At 37.5% G+C, this 25743-nt stretch overlaps 1 protein-coding gene across 1 annotated transcript in view; it reads right to left on the bottom strand.

Moving 5' to 3' along the window:
• The window catches only part of LOC107291997 (DNA-binding protein SMUBP-2), a 71921-nt gene that overhangs the window by 23617 nt on the left and 22561 nt on the right, over positions 1-25743 (bottom strand). Inside the window, exons 6-8 of the mRNA XM_029285065.1 lie at positions 23953-24153; positions 18924-19071; positions 13194-13368 (exon numbers count right to left, since the gene is read on the bottom strand). Of these exons, the coding sequence (XP_029140898.1) occupies positions 13194-13368; positions 18924-19071; positions 23953-24153 (524 nt within the window). The remainder of the gene's footprint in view (positions 1-13193; positions 13369-18923; positions 19072-23952; positions 24154-25743) is intronic.

The raw sequence follows: 25743 nt of genomic DNA, 5'->3' as shown, positions 1-25743 counted from the left end.
AAATTAGCTGGTTATTTTTAAGCACAGCAAACCCTTTTCAGTACCGCTAAGGTTTTGGTCCAAAAAGTGCTAAAGGAGAGTCTATAATGATGCAGAGGAGAAAGGATGCGAAAGAGAAAGGAAAACTGCTGATACCTGTGCCATTCCAGTATGTTCAACACTGCTCACAAAACTGTTAGATGAAATACGAAGCAAGTCCAGGGCTGTCTCACAGTTAAAGCCTTTTTGCTTTAATGCCAGGTAATAAATGATCTAAAGTATTCATTTTAATGGAATCTCATAAAAGTGAAGAGAGAACCAATAAAGCTCACCCTGTGTCTGAAATATAACTTTTATATACAATAAGACTGTCCAACTGTGCCCAAGGCATTGAGCAATACACTGTGGGGACATATAACACTTCGTAAGGTGAATTCATTACAAAGAGATTTTCCCCCTTTTAAATAATTTACCCTTGGTCCTAGTCAAGACCTGTTCATATTAAAAAACTGGGGAGAAGAAAATATTCCTTTGATTTATTCTTTGTTCTCTTGGAATGTCCAGCATTTAAAAGAATATGAACTCATGGTAAGAATCACATACATGTACGAAGAGATGTATTTCTTAAGGATGGTTGTGTAATAATATGGATTTTGAATTCAGAATGTTTGATGTCAAGTAGACCTCATTTGTGGGAGTTTTTCAAAGCTTTTTAAAATTATTTCCAAATTTTATGCAAAGCACTGTTCACGAGCAGTTAGCTAAGTTTTCTGTTAAACTGTCCCCCGCTGCCTTTAGATGATAAAAAGACAGCATCAGTTATTGATTAAACATGTAAAAATAAAACAAATCTGGAGCAAGCCACACAGGCAATTGCCTCTCCATTCCTTGTGAGTAGTATTTTTCCAATAAGTCCATTTTTAATCAGCTTTAAAAAGCCTGGAGTCAAACTTAATGAAACAGAAGGCACAGAGTTAAGCACCAAGCTTTAAAAGAATTATACCTTGAGGTAAGATGAGCTGCCTATACATTTTATAAATAAATAATGAAAAATAAACAGACAAATAAATTTAAAAAAACATGGATTACAAATGACAGAGTTTGCATGACACACTGGGCCAAAATTAAATTACAATAGTAGGCATTGATGGTTTAACCTAAAATGTGTTATTTGGGTTAGGGTTAGGATTTAAGCTTTAAGCCTCAAGTTTTTTTTTCCTTCAGCCCAATCAATAATTACTTTCAGATACTCAAAACAGAAGGTAACTAAACAGATCGAGATATTCTCAATCTCACTAACCGGTAACAGAAATGTGAAGACCTTTATGACAACATGGAGCATTGTACAATCTTACTGATAACTATCGTCCCAGGAGTAGCATCTAAAAACTCCCTTGGATTTTGCTTTGTACAATACTTGATATTCTACTTTTCGCATATTTCTCTACTATCCTTTAATTCAAAAGTGCCTGCAGCTTTTGAAAATAATAAGATTGGAACAACAACAAAAAAAATACTGCCAAAAGTACCACAAAAGTAGAGGGAGGAAAGAGAGGAATAATTGAAGTTACTTTGACGTTTCTGTAGAGCTGGTTTTGAATTATTGATAAGCATTAGCACTAAGTGTTATTAATGCTGAGACCACATGTAAGGAATTGGGGCACGGAAGAGGAATAAAAGGGTAAGACAGATGTCCTTCAATATTAATTAGCAAGTCCAATGGGTAAAATCAATTCCCAATTTTCAGCACCACTGAAGCAATGGATGTACAAATGCTTTGGAAACAAAAGTGTCTCTTGGCTTCCAAGTACTGTAATGCTGCAGCTAAGAACAAAAGCCCAGAAGAGGCACCATTTCAATGGCATTATGATGAGAAAACTTCCTCACTGGTATGTCATGATTCGAATACTAAACTTCTACCCCATCAGAGCTTTGCTAATCTGCCCCCCCCCCGTCCAAATATTATTTTGCAGCTTGCTTGAAAACTTTATGATCGTAACATTGTTGCTGATGATCATAATATGTTCATATTAACATTTCACACATAAAGCGCATGGAATTAACTGTGAAGGATCACTTTTCCCCTTGAACTAGACTTAATAGATTGGGGTTAGATCAGCTAAACAAGAAAAAAAAGCATGAGAGAAAATGGATAAGAAACTAACTTACAGATACATAGCATTGAATTAAAATTATTTGCAAGACCGCCTCCTACCAAACACCTCCCTTCGACCAGTCCGCTCCCACAGAGAGGGCCTCCTTAGAGTGCCGTCGGCCAGACAATGCCGGCTGGCGACCCCCAGGGGGAGAGCCTTCTCTGTGGCAGCTCCTGCCCTCTGGAATGACCTACCCCCCAGACCTACGTACAGTTGCGGACCTGCGCCTTTTTCGCCGAGCCCTGAAGGCCCATCTATTCCATGCGGCCGGCCTGGCGTAGTTTGATTATGTTTCAGTGGGGGTTTTTTTACGGGTGTGTTTTTAGAACAGGCCTGTTATTTAATTCGATTTTAAAACAAACTATTTATTTATTATCGTGGTTTTTAGTATCACCTGTTCACCGCCCTGAGTCCCGCAAGGGAGATAGGGCGGTATATAAATTTAATAAATAAATAAATAAATAAATAAATAAATAAATAAATAAATAAATAAATAAATACCGTGCTCTTTCTTTTGATTTATAGTGATAAGACGCTGTAGGGAGGTGGAGTTGATATCCCATATACCAGGGGTGGGCAACTATGGCCCCATTATGACCTGTGAACTTCAACTCCCAGAATTCCTGAGTTCAGCTAGGAACATATGCAGGGGAAAAAAACCAGATTGGTTGCTTTGAGAGAAGGGGAGCATGTGATGTTCAAATGAAAACAACAGAAAGTTCCCTCAGGTTTTCTCGCTCCAAATGGAAAAGTTGGGACTGATGAAACAGAAACATTTGATGCAAAGCTTGGGGAAAGGGAGGCTTATATACCCCTTCCCAAATTTAGCTTTCCTATCAGCAGGCTTGGAATTCCATACACCTTCCATCTCTGAAACAACATGTGTTTTATTGCAAAAGCTTACACATCCTAGCATATTTCTAATTGGCTATAATGAAACTCTCTGAATAATTCTCACTGCATGATTTATAAATCAGCCATTTCTTTTCTTCTGCCAAATACAGTCAGCAGCCTGACTCACAATATTATATCTTCTCTCCCCTGAGCCCTGAATCCATAACTTTACAAGTGCACAGATGTTCAGGAAGGAAATTCCTTGGCCTGCCTTCTCCTCTGCCCTGAAGTCCCCAGAAAACTATAGAATAAAGACCTTCAATAAGGTAAAAATAGGGCATTTCATACTTCTTCCTCGCTTTTCCTAACTAAAGAATCAATCTTGACCACTTAGAGATTTTTAAAAGATAAAAGGATGTAAGACATCCTTTGTGCTGGGATCATACAGGAAGATCGATGCTGGATAAGCATTGGGCTGATCACACTATGCAAATTTATATTGTAATCTATGCCCTCAAACCTTATAATTTGTTGCTCAATTAATTAATTGGGTAATAAACCCCATTGGATTCAGAAACTATTATCAACCCAAAGATACTAAAGAGCCCTTGCTAATTACTACTAATTTCAAATCATCACAATTAGATGGGGGAAGAGGGAGGGGAAGGGTCCCAATGTTTATAGTGTACCAGAGTAATTGGTGACAATAAGCATTTTAGAATATTATTTCTGTTAGCATATGATGTAACATAACTAATTACAAACATACTTCATTATTAATATATTTTGCATCAATGGTTCCTTCTATCTCACTGAAATAACTTCCCAGTTTTTTCCAAAATATTCCTTTCCAATTTTATACTTGCAAAAGGTTTCATACAACTGCCAACTGCACTAAACAACTATACTTACTTGGTAGTAAGAAGGGGGATTGGACTTACACCAGAATAGAAGAGAGATAGGAAGAAAGCAGCCAATCTCTGCAGTTAGTCTAAACATTAGACCTCTGGAGAACTTCATCCTTGTTCTGCCAAAATGGAGTTTGTCTCTTTTTTCCTTCCCAGTGAGGTTCACCTCTCAATCCATCTTCATTGTGGATTTTTCTTGGGTTTTTGGGGGGGGGGGGGCTCTTTCTCCTAGAAGGGAGTACGGTGCACAATGTGTGTGGAAACCACAACACAGCAGGGTGCCTAACTCCAGAGTGTTCCCTCAAGGAAATCCAGCTAAGTATACTTTCTTGGAATTCCTAGAGGATGGGCGTTAATTTGGTGTACTTTCAAGTAACAAAGGCAAGGTTTTTCTATATAAAGGACCTGGTGTAGCTGCTTCCAACAACTGACTCAGCATGTTCTGCTCTAGAAACTTCATCTCTGATTCAACAACTGCCTCATTCTTTATTCCCAAAATAATAGAATAACAGAGTTGGAAGGGACCTTGGAAGTTTTCTGGTCCAACCCCCTGCTTAAGCAGGAACCCTATAACATTTTAGATCAATGGTTGTCCAATCTCTTCTTAAAAATCTCCAGTGTTGGAGTACCCACAAGCTCTGAAGGCAAGTCGTTCCACTGATTAAATTTCTCCTCAGTTCTAGGTTGGTTCTCTCCTTGATTAGTTTCCATCCATTGCTTCTTGTCCTGCCTCCAGGTGTTTTGGAGAATAGATTGATCCCCTTTCCCTTGTTGTCAGATTTCTAACACTAGAATATGGATATGTGAAGCTCAAGATCATTTTACAAACAAGGTACCTTATTTTATAGGCAATTCATTTTAGTTGTTCATTATGAATTCAATTAATGTATTTCTATTTTTTTCCTAGTAAGTATATGTAAACCCGCACACACATACCAGCCTGTGATATGCACAGAATCAGAAGGATATTAAGAGGAATCCCCAGAGCTGTTTTCAGCTAGAGCTGTCAAAATGAATAAGATAAGGAAGTTGGTTCTCATATAGATTTTGCTGCTATCAGTTTTTTTTCCTGACCACCTTCCCTTGGGAGAAAATTCTCTTAAATTCAGGGCATCTTTTTTTTAGATAAATACAGTACATGATTACCATTACAATTGAAGTACAGATTGCAAAAAAATCATATTAAAATAACATTATATGCTTCAAATTATTTTATAAGCACATTTTATGGGTGTTAAAGTGCTTTTGGTGAAGAAAATCTAACACAAGTTAATAATTTTAACACATTAGGAACACACTGTGAATCAGCATATCAAGTCACTGCAAAACCTGATACAATATACCACAACAAACAGAAATATTGCCCCCACCAAAAACATCTTGCCTCCATTGTTGCCGCAACGAAATGAGTCCAGTTCAGCTGAAAGGGTCTTATAGTCCTGTCACCCAAATAGAAATTTTGATAGTTTGGTCTCATAAGGCTAATCCAGCAATCTTGGAGCTGAAGTACCTACAGGATAAGCCCTAACATCCCTATAAATTGGGTGTACAGAAAAAAAATGAACCCTGGTTTGTATATTTCCTGTTCTATGCAGGCAAAAACTGTTCATTATAAGAAAATTTCCTACACTTGTTTTTCAAGACAGCAATTGGTAAAATACTAGATTATAGCAATCATAGCATCATAGCAATCTATATTTATACATTTCAAGCTGTCTTCAATATTTGGCTGACTAAAACTGAAGAGCTGAGCACCTAACTAGATCTCTAGAGGGACATAAAAGTTTTGAGTTTCCTACGTTTCTATATTATTTTTTGCTTTAGTTTGACTTTGGCTTGGGCAGGGCCCTAAGGCTAGTGTATCATTCTCCAATTAACTGTACTAGTTCAACTTAAGCAGAATAGATCTCTTCTATCCAATCTTCTGAGATAGAAGACTGTTTTCAGCCAATAGTTCAGTGTATTAAATTACATCACTTTCCGTTTTATTTATACCAACTTCCAAGCAAAGAATATTTAAGAAAAAATGTTTTTCTGCAAGATATTTCTCAAAATTTAGATTATAGGGATGGTATCAATTAATTTTTTTTAAAGATTATATCTGAGCATCATATTGGAACTTGCACTTGTGCTTTATGGCAATAAATAGCTTAATTGTTATTATAATATAAGATACTCCCTGAGATTTCTCTATGAACTGAATAAATGCTGTCAAGTTCGGGTAGTAGACTCTTGGCAACCACATAGATTTTTTCCCAGGACAATCTGTCTCCAAGTTGGTCCTTCAGGTCTTCCAAGAGGGTACTAAATGTTGGTGTATCTTAAGCCATCCACCTTGCTGCTGGTCATCTTCTTTTTCTCTCTCCTTCTATTTTTCCCAGCACTACGGACTTTTCAAGAGAACTAGGTCTTTCTATAATACACCCAAAATATGATAATTTGAGCCAGTATTGACTCCTGGCAACTCCTTGGACAAGTTCCTGCAGTTTTCTTGGCAAGATTCATAGGGCTAAAAGGGAGAAGGGCCCAAGGTAATCCAGCTGGCCTCGTATGTGAAGGTGGGACTAGAACTCACAGTCTCCTAATTTCTAGCCTGATGCTTTAACCACTATACCATACTGGCTCAACAAAGAGCATACTGAGCAAAAATCTATGTTCAAGACTTTAATCTCATTGCTGTACTTCTGTTCTATTTTTAATTTGTATTCCAACTTTTCTTCTGCTATCTTGCTTAGTTAATCTTTATCATATACGATCATTCAGTAACTGAACAAAAGGTAACTTTCTTTTTACTAATGACTTCGTTTATCTTAAGTTCACAAATCTGTTACAAAATTTAACTGTGTCTAATATTGTCATTTTTATTACTGAGGTTTTCCACCAAGCTTTTAATAACTGCTTTTATTTTTGTTGCCATAACTTTAAATGAGATTATAGATAATGAATTTTTCTTCTTAGAAGCTGGGCTCCTTTCTTGTACATCAAATAAATTTTCTCCTTTGATAAATCATCTTCATTTAAAGAAGAGACTTAATTTACCAACATGCATACTTCTTAAATATCTTTTATCTCCCACTGCTATATTATCATCAAAATCTAGCCAATGTACTCCATCTCTATATTTATAAAGATCCAAATTAATGTTATTCTTTCTTATTTGTACTTTTAACAAGGTAACAAGAACAATACAGAAAAATGTGAAGCATATTGTCTTTTGGGCAATTTGTTTTTATAATTTATTATGCCTATAGTTTTATTTTCATATAGATCTCCAAATGCCTAGATGAAAAATGACACTGTAGGTAATTATATATTTGCAATTGCATGCAATATACATTCTGCATTTACATCTGTATTCAAACTGATACAGGTGTGGGTCAACTCAAGATCAACATCAGAAGTAAATTAGGATTCAACAGGCTCCTGAATGCCGTGTTGGATTTGAAAAATTGTGGTTGAAAGCTTAGCTCAATCATGAAGCTGACTGGATTGCTTGGGAAAAGAGTCCATAACACTTTGATTTACCTGAAGGGATTATCATGTAATTAAAATATTCCTTTGAGGTTCACTTGGAAAAAGAAGATAGTGCTCAAGAAATTCAAGAGTGTAATAGAAACTCCACGATTTCTTATGTGCAGATGTACATAGACACACTCCTGGTTTGTTACCCATCCCTTTACACAGAAACATCCACTGTACGTTTGCATATACCTAACAACTGTTCTGCTAACAGGGTGGCCAACATCTATTGCAAACTCAGTATTGGACAGGTGTAGGAGTACATTTGATAATTGCTAACCTTTTTGAATTTGAAAGAGTGAGCATGAACTCACTCATTTTGAACTTGAAAGTCAAAATGGGTGCATGGACCTGTATCATAGCATACTGGTTGAAGTTACTGTTCTTTTTTCCTCACAACGAGACTTATTTTCTTATTAAGCATGGTTATGAATCAGTACAAAAACTCCAACATCTCACCTTTTCCATGGAATGATAGGTTACAAGTATGCACTTTGTGCATTTGAACAATGAATTAAAAGATTCATTGGACCAGTCTGGACCACCAAGACCAGTCTACTTTACCCTAGAACAGGGGTAGTCAACCTTGGCTCTTTTATGACTCGTGGACTTCAACTCCCAGAATTCCTGAGCCAGCTAAGCTGGCTCAGGAATTCTGGGAGTTGAAGTCCACGAGTCATAAAAGAGCCAAGGTTGACTACCCCTGCCCTAGAATGTTCTTCTGAGCAATCAAGCTAAGTGTAATAAATAGGCAAATGTTTGCCCACTCAAATATTTATAAATAAAATTTTAATCCATAGTATAAAACTTACAGGACATCCAATACTATATTTTTTCTTAAAACCCAGTACAATGCCAGTTTTTCACAAGACTTCAACAGGTAGATTGTTAGACAAATTTGAGAGAAGTCACAAATAGTGATTATGTGCCATCAAAGTCATTTTTGACTCCTAGCAACCACAAAGTTAGATATTAGGAATAGTGCGGCATAATAATTCTTCAACTCAGCAGTTTATACCGTAACATAAAGACAAACCAAAAGTAGATTTTCCCTAGTTCCAAGAGAAGCCTAGTTCTATTTTAAAACTGTACTGGAACTCATAGGTCTCTTAGGATGCAGAGAACATTTTTTTAAAAACAAAATATGATCTGCAGTTGAAGACTGAACTAGGATTTTGTAGCAATATTCTTTCTAGAATAATAACCATGGAGTTGCATATGGCATTAAGATTCAGTGTGCTAGGATGACATTATGAAAAAGTAAAGGTCTCTAAATTGAGCAAAGTTGAGTCTTACTTCTAAATTAGGCATGCAATGACACATTCTTCTTCATGTAGAGGTGTTACATGACAAAGGAAATTTGCACCTAGCAACTTAGATGAAAACGACATACTTAAGAAAACCAGTGTAGACATTTGAAATAGATTAGATCCTTGTTAAAGAGACTTGAAAGGATGCCATTTCTCAAACTGTTGTCCTTTTATCATGCCTCTGCAGGGAGACCAGTAAAGTTGCACCAGGGGCAGAAACTAATGTGCACTTTTTTCTATGCAGCAATTGCTTTTTGTGATTTGAGAAGAAGCAGTATTTGCTATAGAAGAGGACTTATATATATATATATATTCATCCCAGAAGAAACTTTCTGAGAATCTCTGTTTAAATTCTGTGCCCAGTGGTGGGATTCAGCTGGTTCGCACCACTTCGGCAGAACTGGTAGCTAATTTTTTGTTGTCCAGGCCCAGAATGGACTTCTGGAAGTGGCATTCACACAGATAACCAGTTGTTCACATATTTGAATCCCATCACTGTCTGTGCCCCCTATGTAAATGCTGAACTTTAAGGGGCGAAAAAAAGGGGAGAGTGGTCTCCTTAAGACTCTGAACTCGGTTCTAGAAGAACACTCAGTTTATAAGGGGCAAAGAAAGGCAGAGATAAGAAAGACATGTGGATAAGCATTACAGGTAAGGAAAGTCTGTAAAATCCAATATATTCTACCAATATGTTATAGCTATGTTTAGTAATCTTGGGAGCAATTTCATTTATAAGTTTCTCCTTTGCAAGCATGTGATAGTTGCTCTGGAAGCAAAACCTGCTGTTAGCAATTTCTGTGTGATACTAATCCTAACTGTAATTAAGAATTCTCTAATTAGACGAGAAAGAGAAGAGGATTTTAACCCTGTTAGATATGATCAAAGGTTCTCTTCATTCAACAATTCGCAATCACAACCAGTTGCTGCCAGAAATATCACAATCAGAGCAAATAAGTCAAGATTCCACAGAAAGTTATCAGGATCTAAAAGTTATACTGGAGTAGATTGGATAAGGATGTCAATAGCTGCTGCTACAGCAGCAGCAGCAAAATACCCAGCAGTGCCTATTTCAAAGAAATGTTGATGCCTTATATTGATCCTACAATAACAGATCTCATTCAATTAAGGGCATATCATTCCTTGCCAAACCAAAGAGCTAAAGATCTTTTTTGGTTCCTTTCGATCAGTCCTGATTCTTGGGGACTCCCAGGACAAATCCCTGAAGTTGCCAACATTTTTCAGAAGTGGTTTGCCATTGCCTGCTTCCAAGGGCTGAAAAAAGTGACTGGCCTAGCATGAGCCAGCTGTGCCTAAGATGGGACTAGAACGCCTGGTCTCCAGATTTCTAGCACAAAGCTGAAATACCAGATGCTGCACATCAGCCTCAAACCTCAGCATTTTCCTCTTTAAACCGCTCTCACTAACATTTAATTAAGGAGAAAGATCTTGGATAGTTTAAATGTTTGGTTAAAGGAATCAGACCACTGTTGACACAAGCAAGAATTTTGATTTTTGTACTGAGCAAGGAGTTAAATATAAATGCCTAAGTGGTCCCTTCCAACTTTGTGTTCTCTTAGTTGAACATTTCTTGCTATCTTGATCAGCCTACTGCCTATAAACTATGTTGTTATATCTTGTGCTGGTATATTCTCCTTTGAATACATCTTCATAGAACAAATTAAGCATTGCCAAAACGATGAGAAACAGGACAAGGAAGCAATCATCTGGAGATAATCCAGGCAATTCTGGGAGTGCTGAGGAAAGAAGAAAATCATCAACTGATGCTGCATTTTTATTGTCCTCCTATAAAAGCCTCAGAGTTGGACTGCAATGATAGTAATAATTTGTATAGCAAGAACCCACCATTTCCACAACTGACAAGTTGGCTTTCGCGCCATATATAATTATTTTCTTGCAGTTCACAATCTGCCTTCTTAAACATGATTTTGTGGTTATAATAAGTTAAATTGCCCTATCACTACTACTATTCATCTCTCTAAACATTTCTTTACATTTGAAAAGACTATCTTGGTCAATATTACATCTATTATTAATCCAAAATTGTATCTATAATGGCATAAAGGTAAAAGTATTATGGGGAAACTTTAAAAAGGACTTAAGGTGATGTCCTGGCAGAAACTATTTTACCGATCTGTGCCTTTAGTATAAGTTTATTGGCACTGGGATTATCTTATTTAGAAAGCAACAATATATAATCTGTCAGAGAGTAAATTTGTACTAGAGAGCTGTTTTGGGGTGGCTGGTCTTCAAGGAAGCAATGCAATTTTCAGTTGAAACTTCTATTTGCTATTTTATCTGCCAACAGCACAAAGAATGCTTTACATTAGCAATTATGTGCAGGTTTCCTGAACTAAACTTATTCCTGGCAAGTTTATGCACGTATGTTTTATGGATCTCTCTCATGCTTAAAATATATGAGAGATCCATAAAACATACATGCATAAACAATAATAACTGAAGAGTTTCATAACAAAAGCAGCATATACAACAATGCACGATTTATAGTTTCTTGCATGCTAATTTTCTGCTGGGAAAGTAGAGAATTACATTCCTGCTTCTGGTTTAACATCTTCCAGGGTGCAGTTTAATAAATTGCATGCAATTTATTCTAGCACAGCAAACAGAAAAATTCAAACAACCTACACATGTGCGTACACACACACACATGGGAAAATTTACAAAATATACTGTAAATCATTAACAATTAAAATATAAATAGGATCTCAATAAGTCTATGTTGATAGGAAAAGTTTAACAAATGTTTCACAGAACGTGGAAGTTTGAAAATCTAGCATGAACTTCATTTGGACTCTTGGTCAAGATATTGCAACACCACGGGTTGCAAGTAGCTCCCAATAAAAACTTATGAAAGGGTAGACTGCTATTGCCATTTCCATACTTATTTCTTTTCACCTACTGTTATCAGTGGGAGTTAATGTAAGCAGGTTTTAGGCAGGTTGTATTTCAGCAACAGTGTATCTAGATCATATGTTCTGTGATAAAGTACAGAATGAGTTCTTCTGAGTACATCCTGATGAATTTTTAACTACTGCAACTACCCTTTCCAACAGTTGACTGTCCAATCCAGATATTCTCTCCCAAAGTAGGTTTTTTTTATTGACTGAACCATGCAAATGGTTACATGATTCCTTACATGATTTACTATACAAGAAAAATTCTGCAGCTAACAGAAGTTCATTGTCTAGAATTGCAAAGCTCTTTCATAGGAGTTTGTTCCATTGTGATAATTTCCCTTTATTCCTTCTATGAGTGATGCTTTTTTTATTTCTAGCACTTGAGCCAAGTTCTCTTGTACTGTCAAATTTTTCCTCCTCATTGCTTCATGGGCTTGGCCCTTTCTTCTACAGCAGTTCTATAATTAAATCAATCATTTCAATTTGACCGTTACAATATATTTTAAAGTCAAATATAGACTTGGTTAACATATATTGTTTGATAACAAATGAACTCCGTGGGGTGGTTCTCTTTAATAAATTGTTTCACTTTTGGCAGAAATCTTTGTTACATGTTAACCAATAATACATAACGCATACAGATCCTTCAAAACCAGGATTAATCCATATCCAGTAAAGTATAATTAACTGGCTTGGGATATAACTGAAAGCTATAGTTTCATTGAAAGTGGAAGTAATTCATTGAAGCACAGTATATAGTTTAAGAATGGAAAAAGCCAGTTGAAAAATCTATCGCTAGTGAGCAAGGTAGCAACTACTTTGCTATAACAGACAAATGAATAATGGGCTCCTTTAAATAGGTCAAGGCTAGGAGATCTGTAGCATTTCAAAAGTGTCTGTTGCAGTGCTATCCAGCTTACAGAGTTCAGAGTTATAGTTCCTCAATTTCTGGAAGCCTACAAGCTTTTATGTAAGACATACAGCTGCAAACCAGTTATGGAGATTATATTGGGCCCACTTAAGTGTATGGGTGTAGCAAAAAAAAAATATCCATCATTTCTTTTCATTTTTCATCACTGTTCTTGTTGTAAGAGAAATTCCCAAATTGTGCACAAAGGAAAATAAATTCAGTTCAACCATCCCCTCAGCAGAAGACCTTTAAAGTGTGGATATCTCAAATGATTGGACTGTAATATATGATTAACCATGGCAAATATTTGCTTTCTTCTAATCTAAAAATACATTCAAGTCTTATTTCTTATTCTTTCACAGGGTGCATTCTTCAGTTCAAGAGTGTGCTCTGTTAATAATTTATAGCTCAAGGAATAATTGCTTCTCTATTAATTTAAGTTAGTTGCTTTAAGTTTTCTACTTTATAATAAGCAGCTGACATATATAGCCAAAATTCATTAAAAAAACAAGGAAGGTTATCTCTACCTGCTGTGCAATTAAATACAAAGATGGGTATTCTATTTGACATGCCATTTTCCAGATAGGCTTTTCCCCAGCACCTTTAAAATAATTAATTGGTAATCGAGGACATTTTCTTACTTGTGAGAGATGATCGTGGGAGGCAGCTGTTTGTGATCACCAGCCAGGATACACTTCCTAACTTTCAGCAGTGGGATCCAACAGCTTGCTTCAAGAGCTTGAGAACATTCATCAATCACCACAAGATCAAAGTGGTTCTCAGGAAGAAGCTTCAACGGACCATCAGAAGAAGCACCTAATTAAAAACAAGATTAAAAACTACACTGAAGCCTTTCAGCACTGCACAAATGGAAAAGGACTAGTTGTCTTAAAAGATTGTGTCTTCTGATCCCTTGGGGCTTTCTGAGCGTGGTTGCTTGCTTGCAGATGTTTCATTACTTGACTAGGTAACTTTATCTAGACAGGTAATGAAACATTTGTAAACAATCAACAAAGCTGGGAGAGCAGCAAGGACTCCACAATTCAACCCTGAGATATATATATATATATATTCCTCCTGTATTGGATTGTGTGGTTATTGCCACTCTTCTGGCTGTATGATCTTCAATTACATGCTGCCACAAATGAAGTTTCCAATGATGTCGTCAATTTTCCTTTCCATCAAAACATTCTTCTACTGAACAATAATAGACATAACTAAGTTAGAGTGGATGCATTACCTCCTTGAAATCAACAGGTTTTAGCAAGCTAAGCAGGATTGGGTCTAGTTAACAGCTGGATAAAAGACCACCAGCAAATCCCAGAGCTGCAGACTTAAGACTAGGAAGTCATAAAAATCCCAGAAGACAGCTATGACAAACCTCTTTTATACTCAGAAAACAACATAGACATGGTCATGCCTAACCAGTAGTTGTACCCTCCTTGTAAATTCTACCTTTTTATTCACAACTGTTTATTTGCTATAAGAAAACCATCTGTCAGAAAAAGGGGCAGAAGAAACAGCTAGCAGATTTGTGTGTGGAATGAAAAGAAACTGATTTTCAAGCCTATAATGAAAGAGCTGCTGAGTTTATATCTATGGAAGGACTTTGGGCTACAGTGTGCCTGTAACCTATACTCTTTTGTTTAGCTTGGCAGAACATTCTCTGGACCCAACAACAGGTCAATCTACCTGAATCTTCCATTTCCACAATAGGAAAATAGATACCAATGGGAAGCCCACAAGGAGGACTTGAGTGCAACAGCATCCTCCCATTCTTTTCCCAACCAACTAATCTCCAGAAATACACTGCTTTTGTATAGTTTTCTTAGCAATGGTATGGAAGCAATCTGCCTATTAAACAACAAGGATGCCATTAATAAGTCACCTAACCATAAAATCACCATAAATCATAGGGCCACATGGCCATGTAACAGCTAAAAACATAATTTACAAGCAGAGAAAATGAAGTACCAAATTATTGGAAATAACATCTTTATTCTTAGACTTTTGCTTCCTCCTAGAGTGGCAATCACAATACAGTCTCAGAAAGGGATGCTCAAAATGATTTCAACTTATGTAACACATAGAAAATTACAAAAATGAAGACTTTGAATAAAATAAAAATTATAGTTCTCAAAACAGTAGATTATTTCCAAATGAATGAGCCAGTGGCAATCTAGTGGAAAAATAGCAGGAGTAAGATAACAATGTCAAGGTAGGTCTGGAACTGATCAAGCCTTGGTTCCAGAGATGTCCTATCTTGTTTCTTCTCTTAGCCTGACTAGCTAAGCAGGATGTGTGAAGGATGTGTGAATGAGTGCAGCTTTTAGTTCAGAAAGTAAACAGTAAAAGTTGCAAGTCTGCATTTGTGTCTATGTGTACGAGTTTTTGGACGAAGGACAAGTAGTACTGGAGATGTCATAACATCCTCTTTATAGCCTTCTGGGGTTGTACACACACAAGGGTTTAAAACATAAGAAAAATATTTAAAGAATAGTCAGTTATACAGGTTAGCTGGACTTATGATTACCAGTCACATACTATTTGATCTGTGTTTTGAGTTGCATGTAAAATTACGCAAGTCCTGGTTTATTCCAGTTTAACCATTCTGGGAAAATCCTAGTGTATTGAGCTCAGTTAATTAAAAGCCAGTGCTGTTCCTTGGGTAAAAGCAATTAAGTTTGCCTGCTGAGCATAGCAATAAAGTGACAAGATTGGGTTGCACCAAATAACCTTGCAGAAGAGAGAAGGCAACAATGATTTCTACCTTCAGTTATAAAAACTGGGTAATTGCTCCAAGGGGAACATGCTTCTGGAAAAAAAGGGGGGTGGGGTGGAGAAATAATCTACTGCAGAGAAATTGATGTTTCAACACTGTAAATCTTCATTCTTGACCGATGTCTATGCCACTGATTTCAAACCAATTCATTTGCAGAAAATATATAACTATATGTAGCCTGAACACATACACAGTTTATGCTTATAAAGGGAATAAAAAGCTGATTGTATATATATATGTATACACATCCATGCATAAATGTACACACGCACACACACACACACACAAGCATCCATACATAAGCAAATGGAAAAGTGCTGAGTCATCTATTCCCAATTGCCTTTTAACAAATAAAACAATTTTGCATTTTGCCTCTAAAACCACAATGTTTGACATTTTGCTTCTGACAACCAGCGCAAACCAGGTTTCCAGTGGTGGGATTCAGCCAGTTTGCACCACTTTGGCAGAACCGGGCCCAGGCCCAGAATGGACTTCCGGAAGCAGCATCCACACAGAGAACCGGTTGTTCACATATTTGAATCCCACCCCTGCAGGTTTCTATGAAAAAAGCTAAAGTGGAAAAGGATTCCTTTGCTTGTCATAAAAGCCCCACATTTTTGGAAAACATGCTATTATTTAAAAACCTGGGTGGTGGATCTAGTTATTAGACTAAGCACTTGAAAACAATCTAGACCGCGACAACTATCAAAAAGTTAGAATCAAAATAGAAGCTGGAAGGGACCTTGGAAGTCTTCTAGTCCAGCCACCTGCTCAAGCAGGAGTCCCTATATCATTTCAGACAAGTGGCTGTCCAGTCTCTTCTTAAAAATCTCAAGTGATGAAGTACCCACAACGTGGTCTGAAGGCAAGCTGTTCCACTGGTTAATTATCCTCACTGTTAGGAAGTTTCTCCTTAATTCCAGATTGCTTCTCTCCTTGATTAGTTTCCATATGTTTTCTTTTCTTGCCTTCTTGTGCTTTGAAAAATAAATTGACCCTCTCCTCCTTGTGGCAGCCTGTCAAATACTGGAATACTGTTATCATGTCCCCCCTAGTCTTTCTTTTCTCTAGACTGGTCATTCCCAAAATCCTGCAACCGTTCTTCATATGTTTTAGTATCCGAGCCTTTAGTCATCTTAGTTGCTCTTCTTTACATTTTTCCCCAAAATCTCAACATCTTTTTTGTAATGTGGTGACCAAAACTGGATGCAGTATTCCAGATGTGGCCTTACGAAGGCTTTATAAAGTGGTACTAATACTTCACGTGATCTTGATTCTATGCCTCTGCTTATACAATCAAGGATTGTATTAGCTTTTTTGGCTGCTGCTGCACACTACTGACTCATTTTTAAGTGACCATCCACTAGGACTCCAAGGTCCCTCTCACAGTTACTGGTTTTGAGCCAGGTTTTGCCTAATTTGTACTTGTAACTTTGGTTTTTCCTGCCCAGGTGTAAAACCTTGCTTTTCTCCACATTTAATATCATTTTGTTGGATAGGGCCCAGTGTTCAAGTCTGTCAAGATCTTTTTGGATTCTGAGCTTGTCTTCTGAGGTGCTGGATATTCCTGCCAGCTTAGTATCATTGCAAATTTAATGAGATCCCCTTCTATTCCCTCATCTAAATCATTTATGAAGATATTGAAGAGTACTGGGCTTAAGACAGAACCTTGTGGTACCCCACTGTTTACTTCCCTCCATGTAGATGTAGTACCATTAAGGACTACTCGTTGCGTACTGTTTGTCAGCCAGTTACAAATCCATCTGGTGGTGATGCTGTTTATGCCACATTTTTCTAGCTTACCAAAAAGTAGGTTGTGGTCTACTTTGTCAAATGCCTTGCTGAAGCCTAAATATACTATATCCACAGCGTTTCGCTGGTCTACTAATTTAGTCACTTTGTCAAAGAATGAAATAAGATTGGTTTGGCATGATCTGTTTCTAAATATTCACAGATCTATTTTTTGATTATTTTTTTCCAGTATCTTCCCAGGTATTGATGTCCGACTGATTGGTCTGTTGTATCCTGGGTCTGTTTTTTTTTTCCTTTTTTGAAAATGTGAACATCAGCTCTTTTCCAATCTTCTGGTAGTTCCCCAGTGCTCCAAGATTTTTTAAAGATATGATACAATGGTTCTGAGATAACATCTGCCAGCTCCTTCACAACTCCGGGATGTAATCCATCAGGTCCCTGTGATTTATATTCATCAAGGTCAGACAGGTGTTTTCTTAAAGTTAAAGTTTCAACAGAGGTTGGGAGAAAAGGTTATTCGCAAGTCATCTGACTGAGTATTCACAGCAATTAAAATCCACACAAAACTGTGGGCATGGTTGGAGACCTGCCACTTGTGGATAATTCCCTTTCCTGGGCTGGCTGTAATGGTGTGGACAATACATGTTGACATTTACCACACTAACTGCAGAGATGGTGTCTGCCTCTGAAGAAGCGAACACCACTTTGTATGAAGTAGCCTGTCCCTCAGCAAATGAACATGGTCTTTTTTTAAGGACATCACTTAAAGTAGGATGAACAGAATAGGACTGAGCACTGTCATCCTCAGGCCTTGGAACCTTCCCAGGAGAAGTAAATTAAACCAACAAAGGAGTGAGTATGATTTTATGCCTTCTATTAGATTGTTGACTAAAGTATTTCTTTTAAATAACATCCAGAGCTTGCCCAGAATTCTCTGATATGAGAAATTTCAGAGCAGAAGGGGAATATAATTTTCAGTAAGAAATTGGAATTGATATTAGGTTCATAAATCAACTTTGTACGCTAGATATTTTAATGTATATTGTTTACACAAAATTATCTGCAAGGTTTCCTGAAAATTATCCTTATGGGATCGGAAGCAGTTCCCCAAACATAAATAATTGCAGTCTGGTTGAGAGTCCTCTCCAAGAGGCTGTGTATGCACTTGGAAACAAAAATAAATTCCCACCTTTGCTGGTTCAAGGGCTTAATTATTCCTATAAATAATGCATAAATTCCTTTCCTTCATTAAACGGAACAAGAAAGCTGCAAGCCATGCTTTGTAAAATGTGAGCAGCAGAATTTGTCTGCTGTTCAAATTCACATAGTATCGATTAGTTACCCAATCGTCCAGTCACAGAATAAAACATTGATGATCAAAAGAAAAAGGTAAATTGGGCAGCAAGACTGGAGACCCAGTTTAGTGTAAGTGGTTTAAGACTTCAGGCTAGAAAGCAGGAAACGATGTGTGTTCATGACTCGTCTTAGCCTTGAAAACCAGCTGGGTGACTTTAGGCCAATTATTCACTCTCTCTCACTCACAGCCCAATCCACCTCACAGGGTTCTTGTTGTGGAAAAATAGGAGGAGGAAGATGTGTTGGGTATTTGAGCTATAGGCAAAAATAATAAAGAGGGATACAAATAAATAAATAATACAGTGCACTGTTTACTATTTATCTTTATAGATACTGGGGTAAGAAACAGTTCAAAGATATACTATGCAGTTTGGGAGATTCAGTTTAAGCAGATTAGAGTTAAAAATAGAACAGTTCTATCAGTATATAGGTAATCATTTGATTAAAGCTTACAGGCAAAATCTAGAAAAATTCTCCTAACCTGTGTTCGTTGCAAGAATAACATGAGCTTTTTGCAAGGTTTCAGACATAGCCATTTCTTCTCGTTCCTTCAGTTCCTTTCTCAGTATCTTAATTTCATTTAAAAAATGTTTTCTCTCTCCTTTGTCTTGGGTCTTCCTGGTTTTTATCTGCATAAGAGAGACAGTGATCGCAGCACAGCACATATTTAGTAGTCAAGGCAATTGTAAAACAGCAGCATTTCTCTGATAAAATGTCATTAGAACACCACAAATGCTTTTTGGATGGATCTTCTCCAATCTGACCCCATCAACCGGCTGGGGACAATGCGAGTTGTAGTTTAGTATGAACATATGACCAGGGAAGCAGTTGATAATAGTATTCATTAAATTCTTGATATTTTTAAATGTATACCTGTTTTTCTGCTTATATAAATATTCAAAGCTGCTTACAGTAATAAAAAATCACTACTGTATAATTAATTCTGCATAGTAAAACTCAAAATGAAAATCAGTATCGTTTAAAGCAATTAACAGTCAAAAGTCAAAACTGAAAGTGGGATTTATTTGCCATTTTCCTAAATAATGGAAGAACAGGAGCCAAATATTGGAGCGGTGCTTCTCAATCACAGCAGCTTTAAAATGTGTAGCCTTTTCTAGGCAGCATGCTGGTGAGTTGAAGTCCACATATTTTAAAGTTGCTGGAATTAAAAACATTCAGGCAGTACTCATTTAACAACCACAATTGAGACTGGAATCTTGGTTATTGAGCAAAGTGGACATTAAGGAAGAAACCCACCTGGGTCCTTCATTCAATAACAGTGATCCCAGCACTCCTGTTGCGGTTATTAAATGATCTTACAGGTGAAGCAAATGGAGTCCCTCACAATACCTGTGAAGGGATTTTGGGCTCCGTGCTTGCTTGGATTTTGGCTGCCAAACTTCAAGCAGGCACAAAGTTGGCCATTCTTCTTGGGATAGAGGGATTTTGGGGTCCATGTGTGATTGAATTTCAGTTGCCAAGGTTCAAGCAGGCACGGATCAGCAAGGAGCTCTTTCATCCAACCTCCAGAGATGAGAGGGAGTCAGCAGCAGTTTTCAATCTTTCCTGCTGGCTTCCCCATCGACTCTCTGGTGAAGCTGGTAGGGAAGATGGCAAGTGACAATCACATGAGGGAGGGATCATATCCCCTTGGCAGGGATGTGACATTTTGTGGTAGCTGGAAATGCTTTACTTTTTCGAGGCCTTTGTCATTTCGACCTATTGTTAAGCAACTGGCCATTAAGCAAGGACTACCTGCACTGCAATGGAATAAACATTCTATAGTCTGAAGCCCACAAAAGGCCCGTTCCTGAAAACAGAACTGCCTTGCCTGTGGCAATGGGAACTCCTTCAAAAGAGGCTCTTTTGCCATGTGGGCAAGTTCATAATGGTATCGTCTCTCAAATAATCAAAACCATGGTAATATAGAGGGATTCAAAGTTTCACATCATCTTGAATTATGTCCAATAGGCAACTGACGACTGATACAGATTTTTTTTCCTACACAGTGATCCTATACTTTGCACCAATTTCTTTTCTGAACATTTTAAGGATGAGGCAAATCAAAAAGGGTTGGAGGAAAAAAATACGGTTCTCAGAGGCAGGGTGAAAAGTGAAAGGGACAGATTTTAGAATACAAAGGAGTTATTTAAAAAGAAGTTGCCAAAGTGCTAGTCATTTGCTCTAATTCTTTTTAGTTTAAAGTGATTTTCTAGTTTCTTACAAAAGAGCACAAATGAAACTTGCTACACTATGAGGTATCATCATTACCAGGAGAACTAAGGGAGGACTGGGAGATCACCGTCCTTGTACTTGTTTTCCAAAGAGAACTCTTTATAGTCTCTATGTATAAATTATAAATCCCTTATACTCCTCTGAATAATTAATTGTGGCCCAATCAAGAAAATTATTGAAATTGACTTCGAGGATCCTAGCAATGGTGAGTGTGATGCAAATGCAGCTGACTTTCCATTTAGCAAGAGCCAATCAATCCTTGACTTATACCTTTCATTCTTCATCCTTACAAGTTCTCTAGGGATGTAGCACAGCTATAATATATTGCATGTCGCTACAGAAGTTTGCAGCTGAGCTATTCTTGGTGAAGAGATTACTCTCAAAATTCCCCAAACCTCATCTTTTATTAAAATCAATTTTCTACCCCTGAAAAGGACAAAGCAAACAATAAAAATAACATTAAACTTTACAAAAAATCTTAAGTTGAACAGTATTAAAAAGTGCCACTGAAAACAGTCACAGTGCTGAGCACAGCAGAATTTAAAAGATAGCAAATAAGCAAGCCACTTATTATTTTCTTCTTTCAACCCTTGCATAAATGCATCTTTTTTTTCTTGTGTGCTCTGCAGGTAGTCCTCAACTTATGATTATACATTTAACAACCATCTGAAGTTATGGCAGTATTGAAAAAAGTGATTAACTGTCCGACTTATGACAGTCGCAGTGTCCCCCTAATCATATGATCAAAATTTGGGCTCTTGGCACCCAGCATGTATTTGCAATAGCTGCAGTGTCCTGGGGCCATGGGGTCGCCATTTATGACCTTCCCAGGGGGCTTCCAACAAGCAAAGTCAATGGGGAAAGCTGAATTTGCTTAACAAGATGATTTGTTCAACAATCACAGTGATTCACTTAATAACTATGGCATAAAAAGATTGTAAAATCAGGTGCAACTCACTTAAATATTAATGCTTAGCAACATAAATTCTGGTCCTGACTGTAGCCGTAAGTTGAAGACTATCTGTATCTTGAATATGCACAAAAATGAGTCATCAGAAACCTCAGTCAATCAAAAGTGTGTGTTGATTAGGCAAACCCCTGAAATACACGCTGGCCTCTACTTTCCTCTCATTCCATCATATGGTAAATACACATATCCCAGGTGCCTACACAAACAGGCAGAAGAAGCCATCAGGACTTCATATGCAAGCATGTACATCTGTGATGGATTACAGCCCTGCCTTTTCGTTAGAGTATACAAAACCTCTAGCCTTTTGGAAACTTGGTCTCCAGAGGTTGCTGAGTGTGTGTGTAGTGTGTGTGTAGTGTGTGTGTGTGTGTGTGTGTAACTGGTAGTGGATAACCTCCTAGCACAGAGATTATAATGGAGTTATTGCTAATTTCTGCAAGGTGGTCAGGCACAACAGACAATAATTTGAATTGCAATATACTTCAAACAGTGCCATATTTAAAATAAATGTAAAATAGAAAATTAAATAAAGAAGATGTGATATAGCCCTAAGATTTTGTTTACCAATTTTACAAGGCAAGTGGGGTGGAAAGAGAGGAAAATGTAGAGACCTCTTACTTTCTGGCCTTTTTTCCTATTGGTTATCAGTTGTAATGTTATCAATATAATTTAAAATTGCAATCTCTGTTTGGAGAGTCTCAAAGAAATAGAGAAACGGGGAGACCGATACATGTCAATGGGCCTTTCATGAAGCAGACCTCTTATTTATTCTAAATTATTCTAAATGATTTATTCTAAACTCAGCTAAATGATTCAGCCTTGACCTGGCCTTAATTGTAGAAGCAAACTTAAAAGGCAGTGTTGCCACAGATTACACAAAGTTCCAGTGTGCTGTTCCCTCCTTGGTTCTTAGAAATTCCATAAAGTTCAGAAAATACCTATAATGTCAGTTCCTTCCTGCTCCTTCCAACCCTTGAAGCTGTTCCCTTCACAATCCTTAACATTTATTAAACAGTATCTGTTCATTCTTTCTTGTCTTTAAAAAAGTTAACTAGCAAGTTAAAATTATTAGACAGTAGAGAGCTCTCCCCTAACAGTCCATCTCCTCCTTTTTCTGAAGAATATTCTAATGAAGTCCACAGGGCATCCTCAGAAATGGGAAGAATTTGAAAAGTGGCTTTCCCACCAGCCAATGTATTAAAATTAAGTTAAATAAACATTTCAAGTCACATGGGTGTGCTAAGAGCTGTTTGAGAGCACTGCATTGTCAATCCTGACCGTATTTTAATTCTGGATTAATCAGCCAAGTATGGCTCCTTCTGTTATTTCCACGTACAGGTAATAATAACAGGGGGGGAAAACAAAGCAAAATCAAAAGTACTCAGGAAAGAAGGGCGGAGAAAAACTGAGTGAGGAATCTCAATTTGCTCTTAACAATGCTAGAAAACTTGGGAAAAAGAAAATGGAAAGAAAAGACTGGTTCCCTAAAGCAGACATGTCAAACACAAGGCCCAGGGGCCGGATGAGGCCCGCGAAGTGGTTTCATGCGGCCCGCGAAGCCATCCTGGAAACAGTGAGGGAACGGCCCCTGCTGCCTTGGCCCTGGCCCATGCCGGCCGGGAGCCAATGTACAATTTTGTGGTGGCCATCTATGCTGAAACACATTCAATCTTAGCTCCACAAGGCCATCTAGAAACAGCGAGGAACCAGGCCCTGCCGTGTCAGCCCCACCCCCTGGGTGCATTCTGGGGAGGTGTCACCCTTTGTGAGGAATGAAGAAATGGACCATGCCTTGGCACTTGCCCTGGTCCCACCCCCTTCTGCCAGAGATCCTCAGATCTGTCCCACTCCTGCCCAGGCCCCCACAGGCACCCTTGACACAAACGATGTAGAGCTGGCCACGCCCAACCAGTAGGTCACATCCACTCCATCCACGCCCACCCAGTAGGCTGCACCCACCCTGACCACACCCACTCAGCCCCCAGAGGACAACCGCAATGCTGATGCGGCCCTCAATGAAATTGAGTTTGACATCCCTGCCCTAAAGAATCCTGAATATTCTACAGAATATCCCATTATGTCAGAGTCGGTTACAAAGCTACAGATATTTTTAGTTATAGCCATTCTACCCAGCGCTGCTTATATATCTGAGGAGTTTTGGTTCAATTTCAAGATAAGACACATATTCAATCATTTCTGCATAGCACTGTACTTATTCCAAGAATACAATGTCACAAAGAACGCTACAGATTTATTCTATAGATTATTTTTAAAAACTGCTGTAAAAATGTAATACAAGACTTACAAATGCTTGATCAATGTCCTTCCGGATATCTGCTACAATCTGGGCATTATCTCCACGCAACAGGACAGCATCCAGCGAATGGTGCTGTATGGACTCTAGAAGACGAGCTGGGCGACCAAGACGCAGGATCCGCACCTTATGAACAGAGATCCTTTCCACCAAGTTATCAACTGCAATATTAGAGGCAGCACAACAGAGAACCTAGGAAGAAAAATATCTCTTTAAACGGTATTAATTCACTTCACTGAAATAGCTACAGTCCTACACAGATTCATATCTATAGTTTACAGAAAGACTATAAGCATCAAGGGCAAAAGGAAAAGAAAGGAGGTTATTTTATAAGTGCCAGGAAAAGAGATTATTCTCAAGTCAAAGCTGGATCAGGATTTGACCTGCAGTTTGAAGGACTTTATTATACGTTAGACCTCTGAGCTAAAAGGAACAGTACAAATTCAAAGGATTAAACCAAGATCAAGGACAAAAGTTACTTTGAAGATACTAGTCCCAGCCAAATTTAAGTTCTAACCTGCCAAGGATCTTTCAGCTTTGTCTTTTTTTCCTTTATGTGCCTGATGATACCCTTTAATTCCAGAGCTTTACTTCTACATCTCACTGAACCTCAGAAGATCCAGGAACATCTCTGAGCAGAAACAGTTGTGCTTCAGCCAAGAACATTAATATAGAGAGATTAGCAGGGAAAATGAAGATTTTTCTAGAAATACAGGTAACCTGGATGAATCTGTAACGCTTCCAAAGTTTTTCCTTTACTTCTAAGTGGAAATAAGAATATTATCCATCACAAAGAACCCAAACTGTAAGATAAACATGGTGACTCTTAAAAACGTGTATTCGTGAAATAAAATTATGCATCTTTCTGCTGAGATTTTGACTATCTACATTTCTAAAAATGGAACATAGACCTTGTATGACCCCCATATCCAATTTTTGATACTGCCAAATGGCCATTCTCTAGAATCTTCCAAGGTTTATATTATAATTAAAATTCCCATACTCATGACCTAATATTTTTCTAAATGTATTCTGAGGACAAATGTATAGATTTTAAAATACCACTGCCACCAACCCAAAATTATTTGTTTCTGTGTTAAGGTTTTATTTTATACTATTATCCTACCTTCTATTATTTCTTTTCCTAGTAGTTTAGTATCTTAGATATGGGAGAGGGGATTACTTTATTCGGGTTATTTACCCAGAGATCCAGTTTATTATAAACAATTAAAACTTTATTTAACAATAATATTTTATGAACAGAGAGCATTGGGAATTGTAGTTAAACACAAAACTCTTCCTCTGAGCATAATAATATTACCATACTGTAGTTTATTTTTTCACAAGGGTTACCAATTATTATTTGTTTATATTTATATTTAAAGTTCAATTCCTTTTCTTTCATTTTCTCTCTTTGAAAATTATTCCTTCCCTCTCCCCTCATCCCAAAACCTTTTGGACATTTTGTTAAAAATAGACCAGTTAACTTTTGACTTAAATTATATTAGACTATCAACCTGCTGTTCTTTAACATACATCCCTTTTAAAATGAAGGATGGAGTTATCAAGCATCCCCATATTTTTATACAGTAACAAATACATCATTCTTGCACATAGCATTCTTTCAAACATTCACATACAATTCCACACAAACCTATGTGCAAGCTTTTCATCAGTTCCAACACTGTTTTTCCCCAAACATTAGAGCAATTAGTAATGGGCAATGCAATTAAGTATTGTCTACACCCAAATATGAGGCATCTTGCCAGCAGTTCATGGTCC

Source organism: Protobothrops mucrosquamatus, unplaced genomic scaffold, assembly GCF_001527695.2.
Source record: "Protobothrops mucrosquamatus isolate PMUCROS unplaced genomic scaffold, P.Mucros_1.0 scaffold1238, whole genome shotgun sequence".
NCBI classification, from domain to species: domain Eukaryota; kingdom Metazoa; phylum Chordata; class Lepidosauria; order Squamata; family Viperidae; genus Protobothrops; species Protobothrops mucrosquamatus.
The sequence above is the reverse complement of the archived record's forward strand: the minus strand, read 5'-3'. Positions and strand labels throughout refer to the sequence as shown.